At 48.5% G+C, this 25,521-nt stretch overlaps 1 protein-coding gene across 9 annotated transcripts in view; it reads right to left on the minus strand.

The window, feature by feature from the left end:
• LOC138471647 (uncharacterized) overlaps nt 1-25,521 on the minus strand; it is a 341,135-nt gene continuing 315,614 nt past the window's right edge. For all 9 annotated transcript variants that reach the window (XM_069609364.1, XM_069609361.1, XM_069609362.1 and 6 more), the window contains one exon: nt 1-24,040. In XM_069609364.1, the coding sequence (XP_069465465.1) occupies nt 22,679-24,040 (1,362 nt within the window). In that variant the 3' untranslated portion in view covers nt 1-22,678. The remainder of the gene's footprint in view (nt 24,041-25,521) is intronic.

Genomic DNA, 25,521 nt, shown 5'->3' on the forward strand with positions numbered 1-25,521 from the left:
TTTTTCACACCATTTGAATCTTTTATTTTCATGTATATATTTGCAGCATTTACACTTTTAGAGTGCAATATTGAGGAAAGTAATAAGGCCACAATCCAAATACCTGGAATATAAAATAAAGAGGGAGATTATCAAAAGCGATCCAGCATCGGGAATGTGAAAAGCGCATTGTAGCAAATAGGCAACTAAGACCGCTTGGGATTTACGAAGCACAACATGCAGGAGATTAGATGGTACGTGAAGCAGGCTGACCCCATCATGTACAAATACATGCAACAGAGTGGAAGTCGGCATACAACAACAGTATTACATTTATATGTAGTGCTTCATGCCGAATTCCTCCTGCTTCTACGTGCTGTGTTAGTTGGTGTTATTACACATTATAATGGCACTCAGTTGATCGACTCCAGGTGGATGAAAGGCTGAGTCAGCCTGGACAGAATTTGAACCTGCTCCTCAGATGGTGCACACAACTTTTGGGTGAGTGATTCCAATTAGAATTCTTGTCCAGTGGACACACATTGTATGAGAACAAATAACACAGATATTCAATTCCATTACAATTTGATGATGGATATTTTAGTCTCTCATTTGCTTGAATATAAGGTAGTAGGGATGGAACACATTTACTTTAGCTTTTAAACTAAAAACAATTATAATTCGGCTTTAAAAGCTCCATTTGTCAGTCTACTAGTCAATAGTCCTTAAAATACTGGGAGAACCCAGGTAATGCGTAAGTTACAGTTCACCCAGGCGGAATGAGACATCCTGGCCCTTCTATGTGATCGGTTAGGAAAAAGGCTTATCTCAAAGGTTTGTTGCTGGTAGTTCTGAGACACAGATTTGTACATTTCTATTAAAACTCTTGAGCTAAGCTCTATTCATGTATGTATGCATTTTTATTTTAGAGCACTCACCACTGCTATGGACTCTGGTCACTGGTATATATCTAGATAATGTGTGCGGCTAACTCAAGAATGCAGCCAGGTCTTCAGCTGGTAACTGGGAGTATCATCATGATTAGTTTATTTGGATAAGAAAAACATCCATCAAATAGACACATGACATAGTATAAAAACATTAACAAAATGTACATACTCAATCAATCACTCACCGAAACATATTCATAAAACTCGAAAGGTAAACAGTAAAACCACACATTAACCAGTTTATAAAATACAGCATCCTATCCCCGTAAAACCCCCTTTCTTCAATACATGGCAGCCTTCAAGTAGGACAAAAGGGCCCATGACGTTCCTGCCGTCAAAAAGAACATCAGAGCGGGTCTCTACTGCCGTAAATCCGTACATTGTAGAATCTGCAATATTGTCTGTTTTCTAATCTCCCGATAGCCTGGGCAAAATAAAATAAAGTGACTCAGATTCTCTTTGGGAGCAGGCCACAGAGGGCAACTAGGGTCATCTGGCCATTTCACTGTATTTCCCTCCAACAATAAGAAATCAAATCTTGCCCTCGTAATAAGCCATTGGTGATGTTTTTTCCCAGCCCAGACAAGATATGGTTGTAGATTAGGAATCCTGCTTATGAGCCTCTGATAACTATCAGCATAGGACGCCTGTTCAGCCAAGGCACGTTTTGCCTCAATCCCTTGGGTCACTGCATCCTTAAATGTTCTTACTTCTAGCGGCAATGCCACTGCATCAGGAGGAAACCGATAAGGAACATCACACAGGTACAACCATCCTCAGCCAAGGTATTTTGGCCCACCTGTCCCCGTTCAGCATGTTTCTTAAAATAAAATGGCATAAAGTTGCGTTCTTGTTCCCTCAAAGTCTCAACCATAGCTTACTCGTGGCATAGCCTACCCGATCATCCTCCCAAAAAGCCACCCCCAGTTCTCTATGGACCGAGGCACAGGATGAAGAACCTGGGAGCCCCAAAAGATTTTTGAAGAACCGGTTTTCCTTAACCTGTAAATCACCAGGCTTGCAATAGACCCACAGTGCTCCTCCGTATTGAGTAGCTGCCTTAATTTGTGTGGTATAAACTGATTGCATGTGCTGTCCCTTACATCTTGCTAAAAAGCAAGATAAACCCTCCAAATGTTGCCTCATTTTCAGGGACTGCTTTTTCATATGAGCACTGCCCGACAAGCTACCCTAGGAATAACTTCCCCCACAACAAACTATGGGGCGCATCTTGATGAGCTTCCTTCCCCCATTACAGCCCATCACTGCTGATTTAACAGTGTTAATCTTGAGACCCAATCCAGTCATCAAGGAAGCATAAGCATCAACCAAGATTTGTAGAGCCCTGGGGGTACTGGCCATGAGCACTGTATCATCGGCATATGCTAATGCCGGAAAAGGCCTACCTCCCCATACTCAAAACATCTGCACCAGTGTTCAACAGGGCCTGCAGTAAACCATTTATGTACAGGGTAAAGAGTATGGGGGCAAGCAGACACCCCTGCCGAACCCCCAGCCCTATATTAAAATACTCAATACACCTTCCCCCAGGTCCGGACATTGGCTCTATTTTCTGTGTGTATCTCCCGCAAAACACAGATAGCCTCAGGACAACCCATGGACTTAAGCACAGCCCATAATTTCGACCGATCGACTTTGTTGAAGGCTGTGCTCAGGTCCATAAAGGCGAGGTAAACCACCTTACCCCTTCAAAGAACAAAACTAGACACCAGGAGGTACAGATTCAATGCTTGTTCCAATGTTCCTAAACCGGGGCGAAAACCAAACTGGATATCAGTCAAGATCGCCCCCTCTGTGAGCCAACTTTCAATGTGTCCCAGCAAAACCCGACAAAAATGTTGAATGATGTGTCCAAAAGAGATATAGGATGATACGATGCAGGCAAGGTTGCGTCTCCCTTTTTAAAAATGGGGAAAATAGTCATCGACTTCCAAGAAGGGGGGTAATGCCCTGAATTCATACAGGCGTTAAAGGCCAGGGTCAACACTGGAGCCCACAGGTCAATTTCTTCCAAGAAGAGGTCAGCCGGAATAGCATCCGGACCAGGGGCTCGATTACGTGACTGAGCCCCAATTGCTTTCACAACCTCTTTCACAGAAAAACAGTGTTACGCCCCAAGACTCCCAAGACTCCCCAAGACTCCCTCCCGCGCTAAACTGGACCAAAAAGTGTCCCAAAATAGGATACCCAGCCCCTCCGACCCTGCATGTCGTTAACATCTGGACCTGCCTGGGAGTATCTCGTTTTTCCAAATGGTAAAGTTCAAAGGGGAGGCCTCAAGAGCCGGATTTATTGTGTGAAAGGACTGTGATCGCAAAGGATCCAGTGATCTGGAAGGTAGGGTGGATCATCAGGGACATAGACTAGTAGTCATACACATTATCGTGTCTTCGTGTCACTGTTAACCAGTGTAGATTACATAGCACTGAAATGATAGTCTCTGTATTTGAGATGACAGAGAAGCCTTGCAGAAGCATTTTAAAGATGCTGCTGGGGGGTGGGTTGGCAAGCAGATTTGGAGAATCAAAAGAAAATGCTGTTTGGATAGGCAGTCCGGTACAAGATTAAGAGCACAGGTGCTGTAAACCTTTATGTTTAAATTATGAAAGAGCTGCATTCACGAGTATTACTATGGTAAACAACCTGGTTTTAGTTGAACAATCCTTCATTGGCTTTCCAGGAAGAAGCCAAGCTTATTGTTTGTAGAAGTTGTGGGTGGTCACTGGAGGCTATGCAGTGCCACTTTCGTTATTTCTTTAAAGATGGTTCAGAAGAATTTTGCATGAGCTTGGTTTATTTTAATTCAATTGGCACCCATTGCATTGTTGATGGCGTAAGGGCAGGTTAGAAACAGATGGAGCCACCAGAAACGGCTGTAAGCTTTGCAGTGTGGATGGGACCTTTCAGGGACATAATGGAAACCTGTTCTTAGTGGAAGGTTAATTGATTGAAGACTCAAAAAAGGATGCTTTGCTACTTGCGAAAGCCAGGGAAGAATAATGGTGCAGTCCACCATATTAAAGAGTTAAAAGGTTTACCTGGGGCAGTGCTTAGTGCAAGCTCTTGTCAACATCTGGGCACTGGTCGCCAAAGTGTGAAATCAACACCAACTGAGTTCCTTTTCTGGTTTGAACCCATTTCTAAAATGTCAAGGAGGCGGTTGTCTTTGATATAAACTTGCAATTGACTGACCATTGCCCTTTGCAGATGCGTGTTGGGGTATAGAAATGTGCTTGATCAAGAATTTATTTGTGAATTGATGGAAATTGACAGGAAGTCAGTAAAGCACTGACAAGGTCCCAATAGGGTTTGGATAGACGTGGATGTGCAGGGGATGGCTTTGAGATGAAGGGAGGGCACTGTGTGAGGAGCCTATTTCATTTTACTACCTCATTCCACGCCTTTCCACTACTCCCAAAATAGTGGTTTCAGGAAGCATAGGGGCTGAAATATTTGGTGAGCTGCACAACGTTGTCACATCGACAGTCTTTTTTTCGATGTGTTTTTTTACTGAATTTGTTTTTCTGAAAAACCCATCCAAAAATATATGGGGTAGTGGTTAATGGTAATTAAGAGGTAGGGAATAATGTTAAATTAATAGGTGGGTGTGGTGTTACCCCCCCAACATTTATTTTAAAATGTCAGGTTTTTCAGAAAAAAAACTTTCTGTCAAAACCCTCTCGAAAAAACGTCTGTCGTAATAACATAGAACCAGTGGAGACTGATGAATTACAGTTATTGCTAAGTCAAATTACACAGTACTCGGGAAGTATTGTACAGAAGTCCTTCACCACAGTGTCACCAGAGCCTGCAAATACACACCAGATAGCTAGAAGTACCCTCAAAGGCCTCATGGACAAAGGTTGGCTGGCTGAAAAACACCCCCACCCCCTCCAATCTGGATTCCCATTCCCTTTCATACCATACGCAGGATAACCCCCCAGTGCCACCCTCTGACCCCAGATGCATGTAGCAGTTTGCTTACACGTTTCTAGTGGAATACAGCTATGAACCTCCCAAACCCACTCAACACTACACTCATGATTAGTAATATTTTCAATATTGAAAATAGGGATAAGCGTTTCTTGGGCAGTAGTGTCACTGGGTACAACAATCACAAGGGAAATTAAATAAAGGGAGATGGATTTGAACAAAGCAAAAAAATGAATTCCATTACAGTGGAAAGAAATTCATTTTTCCTAATACAAAAAAATGAATTGGAATTTTCAATAGGTGGTTAGCTCTGGGGAAAAATATACTTGGTTAAATAAAGGCCTCCCTGCATCATTAACACAGCACCTGTTAATGCTGAAGAGATGCAATGCTAACTTTTAGAAATAGGTGCCTTTGAGAAGAGAGGGGATTCTTTTTGTAAAGGACTTCTGAAGAGGTGGTTGCTCACTGTTCCGAAGTGCGTTCGGTTAAAGGTGTTTAGAGCACAACTTATAGTATACAGTCAGGGAGAACTTAAGGGACAGCTATTTCGTTTTTTAAGTATTTAATCAGACATTTCTTCAAGTAGTAGTGTGATCGATGTCCCCAACTCTTCATATATTGCCGTCACCCTACATCTGCGTATGGCGATCAGCAACCTTGTCCTACACTGGTTCAAGTCGTACCTCGCCAACCGCCAGCAGTTTGTTAAGATAGACTCCTCTAGATCGCCAATGCTACCAGCCACCTGTGGAGTCCCGCAGGGTTCCATCCTCTCCCAAGTGATCTTCAATCTATACATGGAGCCGCTGAGAGCCCTCCTGGCTACCCACAACATCCACATTCACCAATATGCCACAGAGCTGTAACTCAAGATGAACTCCATCAAGGACATCCATAGGCTCAAAACCTGCCTTTCGCCGACCCAGTCTTGGATGTCCAGTGCATTCTTGAAGCTCAACCACTCCAATACCGAATTACTACTCCTCACCAACAACACCGAACACCCAGACATACAAACCTGGCTATCAACCATGAACTCTTTAGGGCTTTACACCTGAGCTCACCTCCTGCGCCAAATCCCTTGGGTTCCACATCAACATACAGCTCTCTTCTTCAAGACACACATAGCTAGGAAAACAGATACAGCTTTGTATAAGCTTCCCCTCCTGTGGAAAATCAAGCCCTTCCTCCCTCGCACACCTTTTTAAATCCGCCATTGAAGCACTTTTCTTATCCCACCTGGATGGGGGCAATGCACTCCTTGAAGGTCTCCTGTCATCCTCCCTTGTGCCCCTTAGAAGTGTCCTACATGCGGCTGCACGCCTCATCAAGGGTGTACGCAGATACGACCACATCACCCCTGCCCTCATCGACCTTCACTGGATTCCACTGCACACATGAATCAACTTCAAGTCTTGCTGCATTATCTATAAGGCAGTCATCCTCAAGTCACCCAGATACCTCATGGAGAAACTCAGCATTCTCGGTGGACAGAACACCAGCAGAAGCCAGGACACGTGCAGACTTGAAATCCGCTGCTGTAAAAGGGAAAGAAAACAAGCTTCTTTGCCTACCCCTCAAGACTATGGAACCTCCTCTCTCTCAGCACCAGACTCACCCCCACGCTGGTACAATTCAGAAAAAGAACTCAAGACCCACCTCTTCATAGAATCTCTCTTCCTCAACATGTAGGCCATCACGTCGCCCCTCACACCACCTGACTCGCTAGATGCCACCCCACCAACCAGCTGTACCTCCAGCTGTTTTATCTGTTCTGTGTTATCTCTGAAAAGCGCTCCATTATGCATCTGTATGACATGCATTACTTAGCAGATACAATAATCAGAAATGCTATTACGGTAAGTAGTGCATGTCTTCTGATGCTTGTGAATCTGCTTAGAATCACATTCTGTGCACAGACTAGCGAGCAGTACCCAGAAATGGTAGTGGGACGTGAAGAAACCGTAGTAAAGAGATTTCTTAGTACTGCTTGTCCCATCTGAGAATCATACCTAGGGTGTGTATCCAGGCAGTAGTTTTTTGTAAAGGTGTGTACAGAACTACAAGTTGCTGCTTACCAAATGGACTCAAGAGGAACATTTGCAGTGAATGCTGTGGAAGCCCCAGTACCCAGAGTAGAGTGTGCTTGAAGGGCAGATTTCGCTTAGCAAGAGTGTAACAGTGTGATGCAGTTTACGATTCACTTTGAAATCGCTGATTTAGAGACAGGATCCCCTTCTCTACCAGCTGCCACTTGAAACGAAAAACCGGTTTGTCGAAGTGGTCTTGTGTTTTCTAGATAGTAGATGACTGCTCTCCTCGCATCATGCGTGTGGAGACTTATTTCCGGCACGTTAGTTGGGTTCTGAAAAGAAGTGGGTAGTTCTATTGATTGGTTGACATGGAACTTTGAAATAAATTTTGGTGCAAACCGTGGGTGAGTGCTCAGGACCACCTTTTATTTGTGAATCGTGAAAAATGGTTCTAGGACTGAAAGAGCCTGCAGTTCACGAACTCTTCTTATTGAAGTGACTGCCACCAGGAAGGCGGTTTTGTAAATGAGAGCTTTAAGGCTTGCGTTATGCATAGGTTCAAATTGAGATCCCATTAGCCATGTTAATTCCACATTTAGTTCCCATCCGGGAGCTGGGTTGGAGATTGAGGGATGAAGTATTTTAACCCTCTCCATGAAAGCCTTGAAGACTGGAATTTTCCACCACAAAACCCTCTTATGAGACGTGGTGTAAGACTTAAGGGCAGCAAAGTGAACTTTTAAGGAACTGAAACCCAAGCCTGAATCTAGCAAGTGAATTAGGTACAGGACCATATGTTTTGGTGAGCATTCAATAGGATTGATGCTTTTAGTACCGCACCAGATCACAAAGCGTTTCCATTTGCTGGAGTAGCAGCGTTTGGTTTTCGCGCTTCTTTAAGTATGTGCTGACCATGTTATCCAGAGTCTGTTCCCCTAGGAGCGGTTCTGCGGGTACCTGGAGGCATAATCTGGGCATTGAGTGTTCTCTAGAGTTACAAACAGGTCGATGTCTGGGAAGCCCCCCAGTCTGCGAAGACGCTGGAGACAATGACTCCGTGTAATCGCCATTCGTACTCTGTGGATACTGGGAAGTCTCTGCTGAGCACGTCTGCCAGGAGATTGAGTTCCCCTGGAACGTGTTGAGATAGGATGAACATCTTTCATAATTTTTGAGACAGTTTGGATAGCCCAGGAGAGTGCGTGCCCCCCTGTTTGTTCAGGTAATACATGGCTGTGATGCTGGAAATGCATCGGAGGGACAGGGCCTCCGTATCCTTGTCCTTTACTGCTTTTTATCGTGTGTTCTGTTGCGTTTTCCACGCAGGAGTTCATGTGGGACTCCTGGCAGTGCAGCTCTCTCTCTTTTGGTTTGGTGAACAGACCCCTGGGATACCCTTATGGCACCCATGGGTAGGGGTGCAACCCTGCGCCCCTAGTGTATGTTTTTGGGCACCTGTGGGTGACCCACAGAGCAGGGTACGGGCTGGTGGCAGCTCCGTGCTTAAATGACTGGTGGCCTGAGCGTCCTCCATTTTGGGATGCCCAGGCCCTGTCATTGGAATCGATAGATTCCAGATGGAGACAAAATGGCCCCCATGCCTCTTGCCTTCCATCAGCTGTTACCTTGATCTTCCCGAAGTCCTGGGAAGCCCTGCCTCTGTCCCTTCCCCCTGACTGGCTGTTGGGTGGAAGTTCCATATATGGTAGTGTGGGGAAGTGCCGACCAGACTGGCTGGAGCCTTCTCAACGACTGTATGTTGTGGGTACGCCTGTGGGTGGGACCTGGGTGAATGGAGTGTGTGACAAATATACATTCTATGTTGTGGCTGTCTAGTATCTGGCCGTTGACACAATGGTTGAGACAGCCCTGCCTGAAACCGGTATGAATGCAGCTTGGAGTGTTGAATGGCTCGGTACTTGTCCCAATACACATAACTTGTTTTGAGTGTCTGGAGAGAAGTGAATGGCCTGAATGCCTTGTGTACCTGATTGGCTGCCTGCCTGCATGAATGAACGTAGTCGTGATTGGATGCTTGAGTGTGACCCAGCGGAATGAATGGGAGATCAACAGTATATCTGGGGACCTCTCACTGCTAGGAATTGTGTTCAGAAGCTGAAGTCCACTACGACGAGTAACTGGAGTAACTGAACTTGATCTTGAAACCTTGCTGGACGAGAAGAATTGCTGTTGCTCTCCTTTGCAATCTGAAAGCTGCTGTGCTTCAAGAACTGACCCAGAGAGGACCTGGTAAGGCGCCCTCTTCCCGGGCTACGAGGGACCATCGTGCACAGCTGATCTTTGCCTAAGCTCCCTGGTAGACAGACCTTCGATAGGCTGCCCATACAGGGATTGCTGCGGAACTCCAAGTAGAAGCGTCCGGACTGGTGTCCGCCACTGTTGACAACCGCCGTCGCTGACTGGAGCCGCTGTGCTCCCGTTGCCTTAGAACTTCATTGATCCAAGGACGCTCTTGTGCGCATCGTCGCTGCTGTATCCACCTGGAGAAGGCCTGACCGTCGACACGCCTAGGAGCATCCACCGGTGGGTTTCCCTCCACCCAAAGACCACAGAGACGCCGACGACTCGACGCCCTTGCTGGGCCACAGTTCTTCAACTCTTTGCAGTCCAGAACTATCGACGCTGAGGTGCCCCGCACGCCTCTTCCTGGCAGGACGTTTACGCTTTCCCGTCAACAAGCACTGCTAGGGACAACGTGGCCACTTCACCGTCGTAGCTCGACCAGTTCTCCGTCGGACGTTCGACCCGTGACTCCTGCCTGAAAGGGAAGACACTCAAGAAGGGCCGTCGATTCCCCAACGAGCAACGCTACAACGCCAGGTACTTTGGGGTTGCAGAACTATTGGAAAGTCTACTGTGAACAATATATGGACTGGGCTTGTATCTCTCTTCTACAGGTTGGCCAGGTGGGGGGATCTCCACACATAACTGTGTTTAACGCTATTTACCAGTATTCTGCCTATTGCTCAACCATCTTGCTTTCCTTCCTCTCTCTACTGCTGGTTTCCTCTTTATTTTGATCTGTGTGTCATTCTGACCGTATGCACTTCAATGAGATCTAATAACATTAGTGGTACCACTTTAGAATTGTACATATTTGCCATTGTTGATTTTCAGAGTACAAAGTGAGTTATTGGGATCGTATATATGACCTTGAATATTAATTATATAAAGACTCTGTTGTACCGTGTGGACATTCCTTTGTGGGTGCTTGGGGACTACACTGTACTTAAGAACCAGCTCGCATCACCTCCTGAGAAGCTAGGCCTTGATTGCTCGACTACGTCTACCAATAATAGAGAATCTTGGCAGGGGTCTCTGTGCCTCCCTTCTACCATATAGAGAGCGGAAGTGCAGACCCCCCTCCGGTCTTTACAATGGCTGTGGTGCAGTCTATCTGGACCAGTACTGTCCTTCCCTGTAGGTGTGTCTGCAAAGCCTTCAGTGCTTTGAACACTGCTAGGAATTCCAACAGGTTTATGTGTTTGGATGCTACTGCTGGGCACCAAACGCTGTGCGCTGTGTGATGAAAGAGGTGAGGCCCCCACCATGTGATAGATGTGTCCATGGTGACAGTGGCTTCTACTGCGGGGGTGGTGAAAGTCTTCCTCGCAAAGAGGTTTTCCCTCAACCACCATTGCAGAGAGAGAACGAGCGCTGCCGAGACAATCACTAGATCATCCCATTGTCCGCTGGCCTGACACCATTGACTGGAGAGCCACGTTTGCATCTGCTCATGTGCAAACGTGCGTGTGGAACTAGATAAATGCAGGAGGCTGCATCCCTAACAGTCGCATGGCTTTGTGTACAGTCACTTCGTGGCTGGCTACATAGTGAGGGATTTGAAACAGCATGTTTTGAACCGTCTCGCTGGAGGGAAAGAGGAGGCTGTCTTTGGTCCGAATTAGAGCCCCCAGAAACTGCTTGACCTGACTGGGGTCTAGGCTGGACTTTTTCTCGTTGATCGAGAATCCCAGACTGAAAAGCAGATCTACTGTCTTCTGGGTATTCTGTCTTCTGGGTATTCGATAGGCATGTTCCATACAAATCCCCTGTTATTTGCCAGTCGTCGAGGTAAATATGGACTGGGACGGACTGTCTGCGCAGGTGAACCGCTACTACCGGCAATACCTTTGTAAACACCCTTGGGGCTCGGGAGGACCTTGAATTGATAGTGCTTGTCCTCTATCATCAACCCTAGGTACTTTCTGTGCGCTGGCAACATTGAAATATGAAAGTATGCATCTTTCATGTCCAATGTTGCCATGTAATCTGCCTGTGCTAGCAGTGGGATTACTTCCTGCAATGTTGTCATTCTGAACTTTTGTGGCTTGACAAACTTGTTAGCTGGGCGCAAGTCTAACAGAGGGCGCATGGTGAGATCCTTTTTGGGGTACAAGGAAGTACACTGAATAAATACGACTTCTATGTCTCCCTTTTCTTGAATGATCTCCACCTCTTCTAGCAGAATTTTCAAGTGTGCTGGCGATAGGCATCTGAATGTTGGATGGTATCCAGGTGGCCGGTGCAACTTGATAAAATAACCGTGGGCGACGATCTTGGGCACCCACTGGTCTGAAGTGACCCCCTCCCATGCATGAAGAAAAGATGTTGATCGTTCCCTGACCGGGGAGGCATGGGTGGCGTCCCGGACTGGTGAGTCATTTTTGAGCGGAGGCCGGGGAGCCTCTTGGTGTGGAGTTCCTACCCCTGCCTTTGCCTCTTTGCTGACCCCTTTGTTGGTATTGACCTGTGGCAGTTGAGCCCTGTCTGGAGGACCATGGTGCACTCCCTGTCGCATACTGGTTGTGGGGGGAATGTGAGAAGGATTGCCCCCGAAAGGAAAGGCGAGAGTTACCTGCTCGCCGTTGATAGGGTCTTGCTGTAATTTGATTCAGAGACTTAAGAGTCTCATGCTCCTTCTTTGCTTTTTGTAAGGCATCGTCTACTGCCTTCCCAAACAAACTAGTCTCCTCCACTTGTTTGTATATAAAGGAGGCCTGTGTTTTAGGCCTGAATTTTTGGGCCAGGCGTGCCTCTTGAGAAGGGTACCCTGGGCCAGCTGCATCCAAGGTGTTCTTCAGAATATTTTGGTTGACCTGTCTCCCTTGCGAGATAACCGCCAGCAGTCGTGGTTGTACCACTTCCTGGACTTCTTGGAGGCCCTCCTGAAGTAAGTTTTCATTGTACATCACTATAACTTGCCAGCAGTGTAGTGTCATTGGCAATTCTAGTGGAATGTGCCACTGACGTAGTGATGCACTTTCCTAGGGCGTACAACTTTTTACAGCCCATCTTGGGTGGTGCCTCTCTGGTAATCAATGGCACTCTGGCTCTCTTCCTGGTAGTCCTGACTACCAGGGAATCTGGAGTGGCATGGACCCGGATATATAGCGGGTCAGAAGGGGAGGGGTGAAAAAGCTTTTCTATTCGAAGGTTGACCGCTCTTGTCAAAGATGGGGACAAGAAGGAGGGTGCAAGGCGCTTCGTGATAGAGTTAAGCAGTGGGATTGCCTGACTTGCCTCTCTTTCAGGATGTCTTCCACAAAGTCTGTGTCCTATACTGCCTCTTGTGTGACAATTTAAAAATGTTCTGCAGCCCTCTTTAGGGTTGCGTAAAACGCCATTTGATCGTGAATGGGTGAGGCTTGCCTCTGAGGAGGTGAGGATGGAGAGTCTAGACAAAGGACGTCTGGATCAGGAGTTGTAGTGGGGGAAAGCCATGGTGCTTCCTCTACCGGCTGTTCTTGACCCCAGTCTTGGCAATGGTCTGGTGTCTCCTCAAAAGGATTTTTTTCCTGACAATAGGGGTCCTCATAGACTTCTACAGGTTCTAAGAATTATAAAACTTCTTCCTAGGGACATAGACTGGAAAGTTTTTGTACTTTAGAAAGAGTAGGGCAGGAATCCCCCTCCAAAGGTCTTTTTGGGGTAATACATTTCTCTGAGATGTCAGCAAACTTTGAAAGTGTGTCCATGTAAGCCTCAAACCTATGGCTGGTCCATAGGTATGAACCAGAGGTATCTCGAGTGGGGACGGGCTCTCCTGGAGGACAGGAGTCCTTAGGAGGTCGGGAATTATCAGCCACAGTCTTAGAGAGGGGCTGTGACCTTTCTGAATACTCCTCTCGACGTTTGGACGTGTCTAGATTTATTTGCCGCCAAAACAATGGCCGTGAGACTCTCGCGTAGCTCCGGTGGATCAGGGAGTGTTTTCGACGTGCCTGTAGGCATTGTCGAGGTTTGCGGTGCCACCGAAACCCTTGTGGCTGATGCGCTCCTTGGAGGCGCGTCAGCGCTCTTGTGTTGTTTGGTAGGGACGCCCTTATGGGTGGAATGCCCGGACGCATGCCGTGGCGACGGATGCAGGGAGGGCGGCCAAGCATGAGGATCGGTGGGCGTCGTCAAAGCTTTCAACGGACCCGTTGGTGTCTGTTGCTTCCTTGATGTATCCGTCGAGGGAGCTCGTGGGGCTCTGTGCTTTTCCTTTTATGGTGCGGGTGTGCCCTCGTTGCCGGTATGTTGTTTTCCCTTATCAGCACCGGTGGCCTGCCTGTCGGGACCAGGGATGGACACTTGAGATACTAATGGTTCCGCGGGAGCGTCAGTGGTCTCCGCATCGGAGCCATGGCTGCTGCTTGACTCCTCGTCACTCGAGGCGCCTGTGCCGACGGGCGAACTACTCTCGGCCTGCATGGCGTTGGCTGCCCACTGCTTCGTCTGCTAATCTTTTAAAATCTTCGGACCAAAAAGTTGGCCAGACTTGCACGATCACTCGTCGTGATCACGAGGCAGACACTTGCTTTAGGTGAGTGTCCTTCCACGGGTATTTGCCGCTGCAGGACGGGCAAAACCTAAATGGAGTCCTCTCCATAGTTGAGGTAAAAAGGTAACAGCAAGACCAGAAGGGAAAAGAGAGGGTAAAAGGAAATGCATTCTAAAAAGAATCAAACCCTGGTGCCCCACTCTCCCTGCTGTATAGGCCTGGCCGGAGGGGCGAGGCCACGCTGTCGACGCTGTGTCGACCAAAGCACCAGTCGCCGAAATCCGTAGGCCTCTTCGGCATAGGGTCCAGAAGTAGTCGTCGATGATGATGATAGGTCGAAGATTAAATGACCAACGGTCATGGATAATGAAGTTATAACTTTGCTATGTATGAGCTCCGCAAAGGGCGACCAGCTAGCAGGGCAGAAAAAAACAATCTGACAGACCTTAACGCACAAGGGATTTTGGGTACACTACAAGTCTCGTTAGGGATTGTTACAAACACGCCCATGTCGACGTCCCCCTTTCGATCCTCAAACGACAACATGCAATACTCCGTGATTACTACTAGATGTCGGACTATATGCAGAGCATGTGATTCTAGGCAGATTCACAAGCATCAGAATGTTGTATACCTCTGTATTGTTGTATACTTCTGTAAAGCGCTCTGTTGCTTCTCGAAGCAAGGTCTGTGCTCAGTATATAAATACCATAATTATAGTGTAAATCCCATAATGGAATGCACATCACGTCTTGTGTCGTTTAATGGGTGATAAACAATGTTTAACGAAACACTCCTTTTTTTGCATACTGTGTCGTGCATAGGCCATAAATGAGATCGCTGGGAAGTCATCCTGCTGGGAAAATAAGGTGAACCTTTCTATGCTCTATTATTTCAATGTGGGAAGATACCTATTCTGTGTAATACATAAATTCTCACAGCCAATCTAAACAACCTTTCTGTCATATGGTCCAATCGTTATGGGCCATTTTGTCAATCTATCCCCCATTACACCCACCGCATCCCTCTTTAGCTTTTAATTCCTGCAATCATTTTAAAAACAAATATTCCTTTCGTTTATTTTTACTCATATATTGGCTGTATTTGTAGGAAAGCAGTTCTTTGGTTTGGTCTCTTGCCTGATCCATCCAATATGTTCACACATTGGACATCATTCAAAAGGTGATGCTCACGCGACTGACTACAACTCGTCCACTGACTGACCAATTTGACCACCTAGAATATGGTTGTTTGTGCTCATTTCGGCCAGCAGCATAGCTCCAAACGTTAGGCACTCACCTGGCATTGGTGGTCAGCCTGCAGGGCACAAGTTCGAATCCTGTAGAGCCGCTGACTCAGGCCATATTTTTGCTGTAAATACATTTATTGCCATTAAATTGGGTAATAAGGACAGTTATTATTAAAGTGCTTAGAAACGGGAGGAATCCAGCATTCAACCTGCATTAAAAGCTTGATAAAAACATGACAATGTGATTCCTCAAGTCTTATCGTAGACCATTCGTTCAAAAGTAGGGCATTATTCATGTGTATTTTGTTATAAATGGGCGATTGCTGACACAATATAACAATCCCTTTTCCTCACTCACACTGTTTTCATCCATGGGTTGCAGACTTTCTTCAGATTACTTTTAGCAACACGCCATATGCAATGTTTGTGCACATTTTTCTTAAGGTAGCAGGAATATTTTAACAGAATGCACATATACACGAAAGTATACATTTTCCTGCAAACATTCTCCAAGTAAAGTTGAGAGAATTTAAACATGCCTACCACTGACATTTCACATTAAGTTTCTTCAACATGTACACGGTCCAGCCATTCTCCTATACTGTAGGTATCAATTGTCCAATAAGAACCCCTTGGCACTCTACACGCGCTTTGTTCACACACGTGCAGCCTTAACTCCTTCCGAACTTGTCTTTCAAATACATACAAACATGTATATGTTTCCTTGGTTGCTGCTCTGTTAGCATTTCCACAGTCGATAGCTAATATAGATATAGTATGTGTGTGATGGTAACAAGCTTCTCCAGCATGGGGTCAGGCATGGATTCACATGCTCATGAATATTCCCTGTCGTCAGGCTGGGAATCCTTGGTAAAGACAAAAATCAGTTTCAGTTTCGTTTCTGAACTGTCTTTCTTAGTAGTAACCAATCAATGGTCTCTGGGTCATGCCAATGACTGCCCTCTCCCTAAGCCCCTCCCCTGGCAGCCATCCTCAGATTTTTACTGCACGTTCAAGTGTTGGGAGTCCTCGTGCTACAGCTCTCGAGCTTTTATTGCGTTTTTTCAAGGAGTTTAATCTCATGTTTTCGGTCAATCGAGCCTCAAGCTCCACTATTTCTACTTCCGATCAACGGTGACCCGTTTCGGAATTTTCTACGCCCCTCAAGGGCGAAGTTTTCGTCGAGTTACGCTTCTTAGAGGATTCCAGAAGACCTCGAGGCCTACCGTGGACATGGCCCAGGACAAAGGAAGCTCGATGCCCGGATCCAAGCTGTTCAGGAACTGCCCTGGATGCGGATTGCAGAATGTGTTCAAGGAGGCCGAGCATTCTAGATGCCTCTACTGCCTTCACGAAGACAAAACGCACATGGAGAAGGACTGTGCGTTTTGCAAGAACATGTCGGAGCGGACCATGAGGGATCGGCGGATCCGCCTCACCAACTGGCTGCAAGGGAAGAGCCCAGCGGTAGGTGAGAAGAAGAAGAGGTCTGAGCCGTCTTCTAAGTCCTTTGAGGGCGCTCCGGAGATGGGGGCCCAACAGAAGGCTAAGCACTGCGAGTCTGCGGGCACCGGGAGTGCCGAACGGTCGGGCTCCTCGGCTGCAAGGCAGGGCGCACTTTCACCGACGCCATCAACCACGAGCCAACGCTCTGGCTCGGGGAAGAGAAAGTCGGAGAACCCGGGTAAGCTTCTGGAGAAGCCCCAGTCGATCCCGATGGAAGCAGCTGAGGGGGAGCGAGGCGGTGACCCTCCCCCAAGGTGAAGGCCTCAAGCGTGCCAAAAGTCGTGAAGGAGTCTTATCGAGGGAGTCGTGGCGGCCCTGGTGAAGCCTGTGGAGGCTACCCCAGTGGAGGCGACCTCGGGGCCCAAAGTTTCCATGCCACCGTGGAGGGAATCCTCTTTTCAGCCCATCGATAAGACCCCTGTGAGAACCCCGGTGGAAAAAGAGAGGGGGGGGTGCTGGCCATCACAGACACGGATTCAGCCTCTGAAGAGGAACTGGCTGGAGTCGTGAAGATCCTCAACAAGAAGTTTGAGGAGGTCGGGTCCCACGGGAGGGATCCCAACGAGGCGGACGAAGAGAGCGACGGTGGAGCCGACGAGGTTCCTTTGGAGGCAGAGGATTCCACTCCTCAACCGTCACGACCGGTACCCGAGCCTCAGGACAACTCGGGGGCCATCTTGATGGCGATCCAGTCCTTATGTACGAAGATAAGGACGAGGTCGCCCTTACCTCCAATGGACGATCCAGCGGAACCTGGACCGTCAGGGAGCCCTCTAAACAAGCGCAGGAGAGTTCATCCACTCCCGCCCTTCCAGCCTTCGTGGCCCTCGCAGCCTTCATCTCCTTCCCCTGATCCTAAGGATGACACAGGAACAGAGACGGACATTACGAGGACGGATGTCGATGGGATGGGCCTTCCATCACCACCTCCCCGGGCCTCCCCCCCTGATGAAATTGGCTCCTTTCACGCCATGATTGCCAGGGCATCCGAGCTCTTTGAGCTATGCCCCGAAGAAAAGAAGAATGAAGGTTTCCTCTATCAACGGCGTGAGGCCAAAAGGAAGACGGTCCTCTCGGTCCCGTTACTTGACGACATTTGGGACGAGGGGCTGTTGTTCCTGAAGAACCCGTCCACGACCCCTGCCAAGAGACCGGTACCAGAAGAAGTACCGGGTCCCGAATTGCGCCCCTCTGTGCCTTAGGGCGCAGCCGAACCCCGGATTCGGTCATCTCGACGGCGGACAAGAAGAAGGCGGCAGGGGCTACGGCTTCGACTTCAACCTCCCCCCAGACGGTGAGGGGAAGAAACTGGATGCCATGGGGCGACGGGTCATCTCCGACGACGATTAAGGTGGCCAACGCCCTAGCTATTGTGGCCCGCTACGACAGGGAGCTTTGGTATAAGATAAGCCCCTCTGCTGGACTTCCTCCCGGACGATAAGAGGGCGGAGGCCCTGGAGATCCTGCAGGAAGGCGAGGTGGCGTCGGACCACGCCATAACGGTGGCCACGGACATTGCTGACACCGGTTTCTGTCAGTTGGGCAACAGTGTTTGTCTTTGACGGCGTGGTTGTCTTAAGGCAACCGATTTCCGGCAGGATGTGCAAACCAGAGTTTTGGACATGCCCTTCAATGGGAACAACCTATTTGGCAAAACTGTGGACGAGTCGCTGCAGGCCATCAAGGCCGACACGGAGACGGCCCGGGCCTTGGGGGTTTTGCAGCAACGACAGCCGCCCTTTCAGAACTCTGGATGCAAGCAAGGTGCCTCCAAAGGATTCGGCGGTGGCTCCTCGATGTACCGCCAGGCGGCCCGCTCCTCATCGCAGGAGGCTTACAGAGAACGCGGCAAGTCAGGAGGATCTTGTCGTCGCCAAGGCGGCAAGGCCACTGCCAAGCAGGACTGAACCGGCCGTAGCATCGGGCCCCCACCTGAGCACCCTGGTGGGTGGCCGGCTGGCGAAGTTCTTCAGCGTGTGGGAGTACATCTCCACCGACCGATGGGTGCTGGATGCCCTGGACTGTGGGCACACTCTCGAGTCTCTAAAGAAGTGCCCCCGCATCCCACCCGTGGCCAGGAAGGAAAACCACATCCCTCAACTGCTGCTGGAAGTAAGGGCGATGCTGAAGAAGGGAGCCATCGAGCTCGTCCCAAATAAGCTCCGGGGCTCCGGAGTGTACTCACAGTACTTCCTCGTAAGAAAGAAGACCGGCGGTTGGCGACCCATCCTGGACCTTCGACGTTTAAACAAGTACATCAAGGCCCAGACGTTCCGGATGGCCACCCTCCAGCACGTGCTGGGGCAGCTGGAGGAGGGCGACTTCCTATCGTCCCTGGACTTGGAGGATGCCTACTTTCACATCCCCATTCTAAAAGGACATCGAAAGTTTCTCAGATTCGTAGTCCAAGGACGGCACTACCAATTCAAGGCCCTTCCCTTCGGATTGAAGTCGGCGCCCAGGGTATTCACAAAGTGCCTAGCACCAGTGGCGGCGCAGCTGCGCCTGCAGGGGATCCACGTCTACCCCTACCTGGACGATTGGCTCATCTGAGCAAAGACAAGAGAACTAGCCGTCGGGCACACAGCGAAGACCGTCCAACTGCTCACGGATATGGGTTTCTCCATCAACTTCACCAAATCCCACCTAGTTCCGTCGTAGGTTGCACTGTTTCTGGGAGCCAAGCTCCACACAGTAGCGCGACTGGCCTCCCGGTCGGAGGAAAGGACCAAGGCCATCATGGGCAAGGTGCAGCGTCTGTTTGCCACCGAGGTGGCCAGGGTGAGGTCCATCAAGTCCCTTCTCGGCATGATGTCCTCGTGCATCTACCTAGTGCGCCTGTGCAGACTGCGGTTGCGGCCACTGCAAGAGTTCCTCGACCCCCGGTGGATGCAAGCGGCGGGCAGCTTCGAAGACAGGATCCCGCTCAACGAGACCTTCCGCCAAGCGATCCGGTGGTGGGGCACCCGCACGCATCTGGCGGCGGGTGCGGACTTCCAGACCCTGACACATCAGGAGACGGTGACGACGGATGCCTCCCTGGAGGGGTGGAGAGCGCACACCGGAGATCTCAACTCAAGAGGCCTTTGGCTCCTGGAGGAGAGGTCACTACATATCAACATCCTGGAGCTCCGAGCCGTGTCCTGGGCTCTCAGGTCGTTCCTACCATCCCTCACGGGGAAGGTGGTGAGGATCTTCACCGACAACACCACCACGATGTTCTACATCTGGAAGCAGGGAGGCACCAGATCCCCAGCCCTATGCAAGGAGGCCCAGGATCTGTGGCACTGGGCCGTCGCCTTGGGGATGTTTCTGGTGCCCTTCCACCTAGCAGGAATAAAGAACACCATCGCAGACTCGCTCAGCAGGGAGCTGTGCTAGTGCCACGAGTGGGAGCTGCGGCAGGATCAAGTGGATCAGCTATTCCAACGATGGGGCAGTCCCCAGATCGACCTATTCGCGACGACGGCGAACACCAAGGGCCGGAGGTTTGCCAGCAGGTTTCCCCAGCCGGGGAGCATGGGCGATGCCTTCTCATTCCCCTGGGACGGCCTGTTCCTGTATGCGTTCCCGCCGTTGCCGTTGTTGCTGCGACTCATCAACCAACTCGAGGTCCCGGTGCAGGATGATCCTCGTCGCACCTGTGTGGCGGAGACAGATCTGGTTCCCGGACCTTCTGGACTTGTCAGCGTCTCCCCAGTCAAGCTGCCGATGGATGCGGATCTCTCGCCAGAGAAGGAGGCGCAATCCTCCATCACGACCCAGGTTCGCTGAACTTGCAGGCCTGGCTCCTGCAGCACTAGAGTTTGGAGGGTACGATATCCCGGCGGACTGCAAGGAGGTGCTTGCAAAGGCCAGGGCGTCCTCTACTCTCAAGTGCTAAGGACATAAGTGGAAGACGTTTTCTGTCGGGTGCGGCGCACAGAAGATTAACCCTCTGCAGATTACGGCCCTTCAAGTGCTGCCGTACTTATTGTCGTTGGCCAGGCCGGGGCTGGCCCATGCCTCCATCAAAATACATCTGGCGGCTATCTCCCGCTACACCAGAACTTCGGGGTGTTCATCTCTGTGGTCCCATCGCCTGGGGAAGGAGTTCATGAAGGGACTGTTCCGATCGTTCCCGCCGGTGAAGGCTCCGGCCCGGCGTGGGAGCTCAACGTGGTGCTGACCAGGCTCATGGGGCCGCCATTCGAGCCTCTGCATTCCGCACCGTTGAAGTTCCTGTCGTGGAAAACAGCGTTTCTTGTGGCAATCACCTCCGCACGACGAGTGGGAGAGATCCAGGCCCTCTCCTGTAAACCCCCATACCTGACTTTCTACGAGACGAGGATGGTGCTGAGGACGCACCCCTCCTTCATGCCCAAGGTGCCGTCGGACTTCCATCTCAACAAGCCCTTGGTGCTACCTGTTTTCTTCCCGTCGCCTTCGTCGCCTGCCGAGAGGACTTTGCACTCGCTGGATGTAGGTAGAGTGCTGAAGTTCTACGTGGACCGCACAAAGAGTTTTCAGAAGACATCACAGCCGTTTGTGAACTTTGGACCTGTGAACCAAGGGAAGGCCCTCTCGAAGGCTTCCATTTCCAGATGGCTCTCCGGCTGCATCATGCACTGTCACCGGTTGGCAAACTGACCGTTGCCCGGCCGTCCGAGAGCCCATTCGACCAGAGCGATCGCTGCTACCACGGCGTTCCTATATGGTGTGCCCCTGCTGGACATCTGCAGGGCTGCTATGTGGATGTCGACGCACACCTTCACGAGATTCTACTGCGTCCACCGGGACTCCAGAAGGTGGGCCTGGTGAGAAGGTAAGAGATGCTTAATGTTGAGTTGATGAAATGCTTAATGTTGAGCCTTGCCACCTCCCGTGGTTGCCCATGTGTGTACTGCTATGTATTCTTGTATTCATGAGCATGTGAATCCATGCCAGACTCCATGCTGGAGAAGGAACACGTTACTTACCTGTAACTGTTGTTCTCCAGCATGGGTCTGGCATGGATTCACATGCGAACCCTCCCTCCTACCCCTCTGCGGCTCTTCACTTGGTCCTACTGCCACTTTACGTGCTACCAAATCTGAGGATGGCTGCCAGGGGAGGGGCTTAGGGAGAGGGCAGTCATTGGCTGGGGGCAGTATGACCCAGAGACCAGTGATTGGTTACTACTAAGAAAGACAGTTCAGAAACGAAACTGAAACTGATTTTTTTATTTACAGAGGATTCCAAGCCGGACGACGGGGAATATTCATGTGCATGTGAATCGATGCCTGACCCATGCTGGAGAACAACAGTTACAGGTAAGTATTTTGTTCCTTCGTGACATGCATTCTTTACTTTCTGATGAGGATACAATCTGCAGATTCTTGGCGTGACGCCTCAAACTAGAACTGTATCTCACTCTTATCACAACTCTAAATACATGCATATGGTAGGGACGTTTCTCATCAAAGCCAGAGAGCGGTATCATCTTTGCCACCTGTGCAGTTCATACCACATCTCCTCCTGCATGTGGCCCCGTCAATTCCTAATAGAAGATAACCATCCCCTTGCTTGCCAGTAGTACATTTTTGATTTTTGCACATTAACCGTTCATTTGAGGCCATTTTAAAAGCATGGTTTATACCAGAGGGTACATATTTTCTTTTCGGAAAGGAGTGGGGGAAATGCTGGAAGACTTGTGTCATTATTCCCAGTGAAAAAGACAAAAAGAAAGGCTTAATTGCAGAATAACAGTTTTTCGATGAACTCCTCAAATGTCAGGTTTCCCTTAGGTTTCACATATGTTACTCTGGAATTAACATTGCCTGGATAACACATGTAATGGGCTTCAGCAACACATTTTGTTAAATCAACAAAACAATAATTACTATAAATTAGGCAAATACCTTTTCTTAAAATAACATGAACAAATTGGACATTCTCTTAAATATACAAGACAAACTTAAATGTCTCCCCTTTTAAACCGATTCCCTTGTTTTTAAAATGATCCATATATTATTTTAACAGGATAAGTGTACACAGCAAAATATGTACTTTGCTCCTACAGGTTTTTCCTTAATGGGCAAAAGAAATGAACCATTTGCAGAAAATAGACTGCCTTTTAAGTCCTTGAAGCTCATTCACCATGTCCTCTGCATCCATTAAGTAACCGGTCCAAGCGGACCCCTAGTCTTTGAAGACACAACTATTGAAAACTTTTGATGAAAAGGAGAATAAATAGCCTTCAGGTGTCTGCTGTCCTATTCAAGAACATATTCCTTTCCAACACCGCGTTGACTTTTTCAATCAGTGGAAGGCTGTACTTCCAGATTGTGGCATCTCTAATCAGGGATTCCCGTGGCAGAGCAGCTTGGAGGGGGCCCCTGCAGTGGTACACTAGCGCAACATCATTTTTAACGTATAGGCTTTCCCCGTAGGCCTTAAGAATGGAGTGAACTGATGTCTGAATGACCTTCCTAGGATTGAGGATAATTTTTCGGGCATTGAAGTAGTCCTTCCTATCGGGCTCCCTATGGATATGCTTCAGTATGTCCACGCCAGGCACGCCCTCCCAATTCGACGTTTTAAACGCATCACTAAGGGTGAACACTTCTTTGGGAAATATGTGGTTCTCAAAAAGAAATGCCCCGACATTTGGGTACTGTTTCTGCAGGCTGTCCATCATACTTTTCCAATCCTGGTGTTTGAATGGCACAATTATTTCATCCTGGTCATTGAGTATGACATACTTGCTTCGATACATATTCCGATAGATACAGTCATTCAAGGTTACCAGCTGCCCATAGTAGCCAATGTCCTTAGGATCCATAGAGTGGTGCCAAGCATTTGCTGGCCTCAGGTACTCCTCAATCGGCCAGGGTATCACCTCCACCGTTCCTTCTGCAATATAATATGCCAGTAGTCTTTCTATCAAAGGGCTGCAGCCATTCTTATATATGGTGACCCTCTGTGCCCCAAGCAGTTTATACATCTCAATGGTCTGGGCGAACTGCAAGACATTGTCATAGTTTCCAAACATAGCGGAAATGCACACAGTGAATTCTGCAGAAAAGCTTGTCAATGCCACAGCGTTTTGTATTTCAAATACAGGAAGCTCATCAATATTGGCGTTTTGGGACGAATGGAATACGATATTTTTTGGATTACAGTTATTTGGCTCTGCACAAATAACATCTGTTGTGACATAAGGGAAATCAAAACGATCAGCGTGCATGTCTATAACGGCTTTGATTACGTAAACGTGCCTGTTGGTTTCACAGCGAAAAGAGCAATAGAGCTCTTTAACATCTTTCTGCAGGATCGCAATAGCACGTATATAGCTTCCTTCTCTGTGATCTCGGTACGGTGCAATGATGAAGATATTGCTGTCCTTTAATGGCGTGATTGCTTTAACTGAAATATTAATGGCGCCAATCTCAAAATACTCAAGGATCAGATGTTGGTGTTGTCTTTTTACCCAGTAATAGTTCATGGAGTACAGGGAAAGTGTTAAAAAAACTATTAGGAATAAGAAAAGACTTATCCATTTCTTATTTTTATACCACAGCATTTTGGAAGTGCCTGCCACTGTTCCAGACTGGCGAATCTGAAATGAGAAAAAAGAGGTAAGAAAGAAAGTTATATTTTATCATAGCTACTTGCAATTCTACATTTCACTTGTAAATTCAAGCTAAAATACAGTAATTGAAAAGAAAGAATTGGACGTTATCATAGTTTCTGTACATAACTATTGTGCGTTAACACAAAGGGCCTCATTATGAGTATGTAAGTGCAGTCAAAAAAGTGCTAGTAATGAAATAAGTGCCAGTAATAGAATTACTGCCCTGCCATATTACATGGTTGAAGATTGACGCATTGTTACGCTCACCTGGTATCCACAGGGACGCCACCCAGCCGGTCATTAAGAGCGCTATGATGCGGTAAGTAAGCGCTATGCGCAGCGTTACGAAGTCTTGCCTTTGCTAACCTGCGTTTTCCTTCCTTGTAGGTCCCAGTGTTCTTCAGCGTGAGTGGAATGTCCGGAGTGGTGCCAGCCGAGAGGCGACTAGCCAGGTAAGCCTTTTGAGCAGTTTGTAATTTGTAAATGTCTCTACTGCTTTCTTTAATGTTGCCTCTATCTTCCTCTTTCAGGTCGTTCTGTCCGGGAAGCGTGCAGATTCGAGGAAGCTGTTCTCAGTAGCTGCGAGTGTTTAAAGATGAAGACTGAAGGTAAGATGCTGCTGCTAATGATGTTCTTTTTGTCTCCTTGCAGGTTCTGCTTCTCCGAAGTTCGAAGAAATAGCTGGACACGGTGAGCGTCACGTTGTAAGCTGCAAAGTAACGTGAAGCGTGTTGTCTTGTTTGGGTGTGGTTTAAATAGCCCCAACAAAATAGTCCAGGTAAAGTAGTCCCTAGGCTACCACACCCAAAACACTAGACCGCATAGCTTGGTTCCTAGGAACCAAGCTATGTGGATGCCTCCATGTTGGCTGACAATACAATAAAGTAGTTCCCAAGCACATTGTTTTTCATGGTGTATGAGCCTGGCGCCATAGGTGCCAGGACTGGCCCCATGAGGGCTTTTGAAGAGGATGCTGGGCTTTAATGGCCTGAGTTCTGACTCCACCTGGCCAATGGGTTTGCCAGAGGGGGTTTTGGGTGAGGGTCATGACAGCACTCCCCCCTAAGGCCCCTCCCATGGTGTTCCTTCTGTCTGGCCCAGTTTTGGTTGGGAAGTTCCGATGGAATTTCCTGATTAGACGTGGTGCGTGGATATTCTCACTGGGCTCCCAGGATCTATTTTGTGGTCCAAATCCTTTCCAATCGACAAGATAATATAGCTTGGTCCTAGAGTATTTAGAGCCCAAGATATCTTTGACTTCGAATTCTGGTTCTCCATCAACAAGTATGGGTTTAGGTGGTGTCCCAATCCGTGTGCCGGGTTGCATTGGTTTCAGGAGGGACACATGGAATACCGGGTGGATGTGTAGATTAGCTGGTAAATCCAGTTTCATGGCTGCTGGGTTGATAATTGCCTTAATGGTATAGGGTCCTAAGAATCTGGGATGAAAGGTCCGGGTTCCCTTG

The sequence above is a fragment of the Ambystoma mexicanum genome, chromosome 8, assembly GCF_040938575.1.
Source record: "Ambystoma mexicanum isolate Mex_15411 chromosome 8, UKY_AmexF1_1, whole genome shotgun sequence".
Taxonomy (NCBI): Eukaryota; Metazoa; Chordata; class Amphibia; order Caudata; family Ambystomatidae; genus Ambystoma; species Ambystoma mexicanum.